The 7,519-nt window shown below is 43.4% G+C and overlaps 1 protein-coding gene across 2 annotated transcripts; it reads right to left on the bottom strand.

The window, feature by feature from the left end:
* Window positions 1–1,851: 1,851 nt before the first annotated feature.
* LOC139420283 (pyruvate dehydrogenase E1 component subunit alpha, mitochondrial-like) lies at window positions 1,852–7,305 on the bottom strand. 2 transcript variants are annotated; one of them, XM_071170190.1, is made up of 12 exons: window positions 7,158–7,305; window positions 6,220–6,240; window positions 5,614–5,682; window positions 5,304–5,477; window positions 5,057–5,183; window positions 4,793–4,884; window positions 4,624–4,716; window positions 4,392–4,547; window positions 4,248–4,319; window positions 3,497–3,564; window positions 2,994–3,102; window positions 1,852–2,880 (listed from the first exon to the last, which is right to left on the bottom strand). In XM_071170190.1, exons 1-12 carry the CDS (start codon window positions 7,218–7,220, stop codon window positions 2,716–2,718), a joined length of 1,209 nt encoding a protein of 402 aa, XP_071026291.1. In that variant the 5' UTR covers window positions 7,221–7,305; the 3' UTR covers window positions 1,852–2,715. The 2 variants fall into 2 exon arrangements, with proteins under 2 accessions (XP_071026291.1, XP_071026292.1); XM_071170191.1 differs by lacking the exon at window positions 6,220–6,240 and having other exon boundaries at window positions 7,158–7,301.
* Window positions 7,306–7,519: the final 214 nt, after the last annotated feature.

Here is a 7,519-nt window from a genome sequence, read left to right as displayed (position 1 = left end):
TTTCTCCTTTCTTATTTTTATTGGTCACACAAGTTATGGCACTTCATATAAATAAGGATGGTTTTAGGGGTATTCAGATACAAGACAAAGAGATAAAATGTTCACAATTGGCTGACGACACCACCATTTTTTTGGAAAGATCATAATGAAGTCAAGAAAGCTAGAGTGTATTAATGTCTTCACACATGTATCAGGTTTATCTCTGAATATTAGGAAATGTGAATTATTTGCATTGAAAAGATGTGACTGAAACTCAGTATGTAATATCCCTGTAAAAGATGTGATCACATATCTTGGTATTACAGTTAGCAAAGATCAGAAAGATTTAACTCTAAACTGAGTTTATACCTCCTTTGCCTTGGATGTTCCTCTGTCAGTAACTAAAATGGTTGATATTAAATTATTTAACTTCATATGGAGGAATAAACCTCATTATTTAAGAAAAGCAGTAATATGTAGCACCCAAGGTGAGGGAGGGTTGAATGCTCTGGATTTTAACACCTCTAATATAATATTTATGATCAAATGGATACAAAACTATTTAAGAAATAAGGGTTGCATCTGGAATATCATCCCTAATTTAATATTCCAACACATTTGTGGTCTAGAATTCTTACTCAAATGCAACTTTGATATGGGTAAAATCCCTATTAAGCTTGCAAACTTTAATAAACAAGTACTTCTAACTTGGAACATCACGTACAAACACAATTATTCCCCTCATAGGTATACAATCTGGAATAATAGAGACATAAAATACAAAAACAAGTCTTTGTTTTTCCAGAACTGGTTTGACAACAACATTATTTGGGTTAAACAATTATTGAATGATGGACAACTATATGATTATCCAGAATTTATTACAACACACAATGTTACATTCACTCCTGAGGAGTATCAAATTGTTGTTAGAGCTGTCCCTTAAGGTGCTATTCTTCTTTTAGAGGAATATAACAGTACTCCAAGTGCAACTGTTGAGGATTTTGTAGCCTCATTACAACTAGAAGGAATTGACATTTTAAAACATAAATGTAATAACATGTATATAAGGACACTATGTCAATATGTTACTATTACCTCTGCTAAAATGTACTGGAATGCAGCCCTAGGACAAGTGAACTGGAACAAAGTTTTGTTGTTATCTGGTAAATATTGTATATCTAATAAGGTGAAAGAAGTATCATACCAACACATTCATAGAATCTACCCTGTAAAGACCTTTATTATACACAGATTGAAAATAGCTGTTGACAACAAATGTGTATTTTGTAATTGTGACCCAGACTCTTGACCATTTATTTTGGGACTGTTCTTATGTCAGAAGATTTGTGTGAGTTAGAAGATTTTATTTTAAAGGAAAAAACTATTAATGTTAATTTGAAAGACTCTGTTATTATGTTTTATTTTGAACCAAATGATATGGACCCTGATTTAACATTCATTGTTAATCTTTCATGGAAGATTCTTTGTCCATAAAAAGGAAGTGGGCAGAGAACAAACCCCTCTTCACATTATTTCAGATAGAATATAAATATTATTTTGAAATGATCAGTAAATGTAAAAACAAAAAAGCAATACGCACCATAAAAGTATTTAACAAATTGAAAATTAATCTTGATATATAATACTGTTAGGTTTATGTACTCTTGTTTGTATATTTCTGTATGTTAGGTTTATGTACTCGTTTGTATATTTCAGTTTTTTTGTATTTGTTGCGTTCATAATAAGATAAAACATTGTTTTTTTAAAGATGGCTCCATCTGAGAAGCTAATCTCATGAGGTTTGGTACATTATTAGCTGTCTGCACACAGAACTCTGCAGTGTTATCAGACACAAACAACTAACATATCACACAGTCTCTGCCAATTTTATTGCTTCAGTCAAATCACAACAAACTGTACAACAATCGTTCAGTTTTTCAGTTCTTCTGTTAGTGCTTGGATCAGTATCCGCTGCTCACGGAAAGAAGGATAGATTGATGCCCGGGAGGAAGTTAAAGAAGGAGAGGAAGAGCAAGAAATAGACCACCATTGATGGTCCCTTTTTCTATGATGACAATAATGACTTGCAGTATGATATCTCATTAGTTTATCTATATAGTCAAAGTGCTACGGTGCTACAATAACATCTGGGTCAGAGGTAATACATACTAACAGTCTGAAACCTTACAGGGAGATGAACTTGGTTTAACCTAGAACCATCCCCACACACACTCCCTTATCCAGGGGTAGCCAACCCTGGTACTGGAGAGTTAGAGGGTGTGCAAGCTTAGTAAGTACCAGCGTGAACACACCAGATCCAGCTAATCAATGTCTTGATGACTGATTGAATCAGGTGTGTTAGTGCTAGGCTGGAACAAAAGCCTGCCCTAAGCCATACACCTCCAATCTACAGACAGGTGGTCCCTCAGTGTCAGGAGAATACATAAATATAAAACTACATAATATACTCAATACAGTGTCAATAAATACCAGTGACGTCAGTGTCAGAGGTGCCAGACTGGTTTGGATTGCTGCTACAGACTGAACTCCGACCTACAGGGTCATGACCTTCTTTCATATAGTGCATTTAGAGACAATTCATGAGGGAATAAGAGAAGGGAGACGGAGGACAGGAGGAGTAGACTTTCACCCAGGGGTTGGTTGCAGAGGGTAGAAAGGGATGTACAGCTGATAGACTGTACAGTAGTTTGGTCCATGTGTGTGTGTGTGTGTCTAACTGACAGACTTCAGTTTGACCCAGGGGTTGGTCCCACGGACCTCCATGGGTGGATTGTTGGCGAAGATGTGGTTGCAGAGCTCGTCCAATGGCGGCTCAGGGTCAGAGATCGCAAACTGGGCCGCATCCTCGATCACTTTCCTGATCTCTACATCTATCTCCTAATGGTAGGGAGGAAGGAAGTAGGTAATGAAGGAAGGAAGAAGGAAAGAAAGAATTGGACCACCTGTGTGTGTATGTTTGTATATTTGTTTGTCGGTGAAGGTGTGAGTACCTTGATCTCCTCCACAGAAGCCATGTTGTTGGACAGCATACGCTCCTTCAGCATGGTTATGGGGTCACTCTTACTGCGCACTTCCTGGATTTCCTCACGTGAACGGTAGCTACAGGACATTACATCACACACAGGAAGAAGAGGAGTTAGACCTTATTAGCAGGGTTCGGCTCCAGCCCTTCGTTGACGAGAGAGAGAGAGAGACAGAGAGAGAAAGAGAAACACACACGCACACAGAGAGAGAGAGCGATAGAGCAAGAGAGAGCTAGCACGCGCTGGAATGGAAGCGATGGTACAGTGTTATTAGGCACATCCCAAACCAACAATGAACGACACTGGGTGAGCCTACAGGACAGACTACATTGGAGAGTGAAGTAGAGCGGCTACACAAGGTAGAGGGCAAGAGAGACAGAAAGGAGAGGTGTGGTGAGGAGTGAGGAGGTGGAGAGAAACCGGGGGTCAGGTGACGGTCACAAGGTCAGGGGTCAGAGATCACATCTCACCTAACCCCGGGGTCACTCATGCTGTGTCCATGGTAACGGTAGGTCTCCAGCTCCATCACAATAGGACCCTGGCAGAGAGGTTTCAAAGCCAGGAGACTCAGAATGCTAACCAACGCTCCTATGACACAGCTGAATGGCCTGATCAGGGAATTCTACCCGCTTGGAAAGTGGAGACTTCATAAAACATCAAAAAGTTAACATTACTGGTGACACCTTGCAGCAAAGACATACAACTGATATATGGTCTGTCCCTTGCAGTTTTGGAAACTGCATCGACATTTGAGGTGGCTAATTAATGGTAAATAACTTAATTGTTTTGTCCCACAGTTAGCTGATGATTAGCTAGCCAGCTAAAATTGTTTACAGTTAGTAAGCAGTCTACACTATTTTTCTAGCTACAGTTGCGCCGCCAAGTCAATAACCTGTCTCCAAAGATGACCTGATGTCTCTATATCTATGCTCTTTGGCCCTGTAGCACACCAGGAGCACCATAAGTGGTTAAACTGGGAACAGTTACAGCTCTGTCCTATAGTCTCTTCCACAGACTGCCTTTATTCTACTGGTCACTGGGCTGAGCCTCCCTCTGTCAAGCAAGAGACACGTGTGATACTACATGCTGATCAGCCTTCTGAGATTTCACTGTCTGAGACAAAGTGATTCTTAACACTCTTCACGCTCTTAAATCAGTTATAACTTTCTCTGCCCCAATCAGATCTCATCTTTTCCAGCTCTACAAGCCATTATAGCTCACCTTCCCAGCTCTGCAGTAGTCTGCAGCAAACTTGATGGCCTCCCTCACACACAGAACGTCCATGCCATCCACCTACACCACAGGGACGGAGGGGTTAATATAGCAAAGATACACTCACTCACTGTGTGTGTGTGTGTGTCCTACCTTGATTCCAGGTATATAGTCTCCTCTCTTGAAGTAGTCAGTGCTCGCGGAAGATCTCTCTACAGACGTCCCCATGCCAAACTTGTTGTTCTCACAGATGAAGATACACGGCAGCTTCCACAGAGCTGCCATGTTGAACGACTCAAAGATCTGGCCCTGATTGGACAAGAGAAGAGACAATGATGATGATGATGATTTAATAACTTAATTGTAACCGTTAGATAGACCTCACCTGGTTGGCTGCTCCGTCTCCGTAGAGCGCCACGCACACCTGGTTGTTGCCTTGGTACTGACAGGCTAGTGCCACACCTGCCCCTAATGGAACCTGTAGACACACACAAACACACAGTGAGAATGCATGGGTGTGTGTTTGTGTGTAAGTGACCTGTTCAGATAGTTACCTGAGCCCCCACGATTCCGTTCCCTCCATAAAAGTGTTTAGCGTACATGTGCATAGAACCACCTTTACCCTTGGCCACACCCCCTCTACGACCTGAGAGAGGGAGATATAGAGAGAGAGAAAAATAATAGAGAAAGAGATTAGAGATCTATTTCAGGTAGAAGTTGCAGAGAGCTAAGATCAGTTTATCTTCCTTAAATCCTGACTGTAACCATTAGGGGGAAATAGAGATCTGACCTCAGATTAATGTCTAGGTGTATCCCACCTGTGAGTTCAGCCAAGATCTCTCTTACAGACACGCCCCTTGTGAAGGTGTAGCCATGGGCGCGGTACGCCGTGATCAGGTGGTCTGTTGGGTTGATGCCTGCCTCGATGCCCATCGCACACGCCTCCTGTAACACACCACCAACAGCAGCTAGGAGTGAGGGGGGGGGGGGGGGTATGTTCTTGTGTCCCTGAGAGTGTGTGTTTATATGCCAATCTAATGTGTGTGTGTGTGTGTGTGTGGTGACCTGTCCGTCGTAGAGGTGGCAGAAGCCTCTGATGATCTTCTGCTTGTACAGCTGGTCAGCCTTCAGCTCCATGCGTCTCATGGTCTGCATGGTTCTGTAGTACTGGAGGCCCTGTTCTCTGGTCAACACCGCTGTCTCAGAGGGGCCCGCCTCCAGACGGTGCAGCTCACACTTCTATTGGTTAACAACAGGGAAGGGAGGGAGACAGACAGCTCAACCAACCAATCAGATAACAGTTTTAAGAAGGAAGTTCCCTTGTCATATCTAGGGCTCGTCCAGCAGGGCGTGTTAAAAGTGTATGTGGACTCACCTTGACATCAAAGCTGGCCTGTGGGGTGAAGTCAGCGAAGGAGCGTGTGGAAGCCACCATCCTGGCCCCCTGCAGAGAGAGAGAATGACACATGAGAGAGCGATACACACACAGGAAATACAAGTCTAATAGCCAGCCACCCTCCTCCCCAGGCTAAATCCACCCACAGTGTGAAAGGAGGACTGGGAATTCTGCAGAAGAAACGTGGCTGTTTGGGGTTCAGGTTTCTCTGTTAGAGCCAGCCAGCCAGTCAGATACTAACTAGTGGTATTGGTGGTTGTCGGGGTGTTGCTGGGGCAGGCGGTGAGGTTATATTGACATATTCGGACAGACCAATTAGCAGCTGGGGAACAGAGGAACCATCCAATCAGACCAAAGCACGGCCAGAGGTGTCTGACAGCTGCCCTAATAGGGAGGAGCAGAGGGTCGGGACAAAGCAGACTAATCTGTAGTCAGAACTATCACTATCTACCACAGTGCACCAGTCAGGGCCTCTATCAGTACACACACGGGCTGTTTTCTATATGAGCTGTTTTGTGTTCATGGTCTGATAGGCTAAATCAGGCCTACAGGACAGGCTGTACAGCAGAGCTATGAGCTCCTTACCTCTGACACTGTTTGGGCTCCCTACAAGAAAGCCAGGGAGAGCGAGAGAGAAGGGGGAGAGCGAGAGAGAAGGGGGGGGATAGAGTGAGGGGAAAAGTAGTCATTGGGAGAGAGAGGAGAAAATGAGTGGTGTCTGTAATTAATCTTTAAAACACCAGGGGAACTTGTGCAAAAATTCATATAGCCCCTAGGGCCTAATATCTTTTTGACCATGAAAGGTGTGCTGATGAGTTTATGGTGAGAGAATGCGGCTGAGGGGGCTGAAGTTCACAGAGAACATTACAGAGGAAAATCTATAGACCAGAGGCAGACAGCCAAGAGAATAGCCCCAACCATCACTAGCCTACACACCATCCTTACAGCGCCACCGTGCGGCAAACTTGTAGACGCCGCAGGTAAAATGAAGCATCTAACTAGGATGCGGAAATCCATTGTTGTGCCCTTATACCCGCGCAAAAAACACGAAGCACCATGGACAGCACCAAGATTTTTTTTTTAAACTGTGGCTGTAGTTCGCGCTTATGTTCTTATTGCCTTTTACCCTGTTCTTTATAAGTGTGAATTTATTGGAAATAAATAGAAGAGTATGCAATAATCGTTGGTATCCCATTACACCCTACACATCTTTGTTGAAAAATTAATCTGGCAGAATAGAGCATGCATGCACAGGCTGTCAATGTATGTAACAACTCATATAAACAATACCCGCAGTAGACAGCGACAGTAAATCGATTTGGTTGTTGTGTCGTTGAGTTCGTACTGACTGACCATGTTACCAGGCCTACAAGGTCAGCACTGCTAGCTGGGACTGGAGCTACTACCAACCTCTCATCCGGCAAGTCTGGCTGGCTAGCTAGCTTGCTATCTCAGTGCGAAATCACCTCGCTAACTTTCAGCATCATGGACAGCGGCACGGAGGTTGTCAGTAGACTACGTACCACATTCTTGCTGGCGTTGCCCAGTCGGAACACGTTCGAGATGAGGGTCAACATATTTTGCATGCTACTGGACACCCTGCTCTACCAGTACAGAACAGCAGACCTAATTAACAGATTAACGCCGACAACACAGATCAGCTGGTCGGGTGGCCAACTACAACTATCCCGGGGTTGGCCAATACAAAATGAAATTACATGATGATAATAAAGATTATAAACTACAGGTGCATTCCTGTACAGAAGTACCCCCGCATTCTTATCGTTCAATATCTAGGCCTATTCTAAAAGTGCTTGAAATCTATTTCAGTTATTGCCTGGCTGTATCCTTAAATGTTCTAACGTTTTCACTGCTCTGACGGTAT

This window comes from Oncorhynchus clarkii, chromosome 11 (genome assembly GCF_045791955.1).
Source record: "Oncorhynchus clarkii lewisi isolate Uvic-CL-2024 chromosome 11, UVic_Ocla_1.0, whole genome shotgun sequence".
NCBI lineage: Eukaryota > Metazoa > Chordata > Actinopteri > Salmoniformes > Salmonidae > Oncorhynchus > Oncorhynchus clarkii.
Note: the sequence above shows the minus strand (reverse complement) of the source record. Positions and strands in the feature narration are given on the sequence as shown.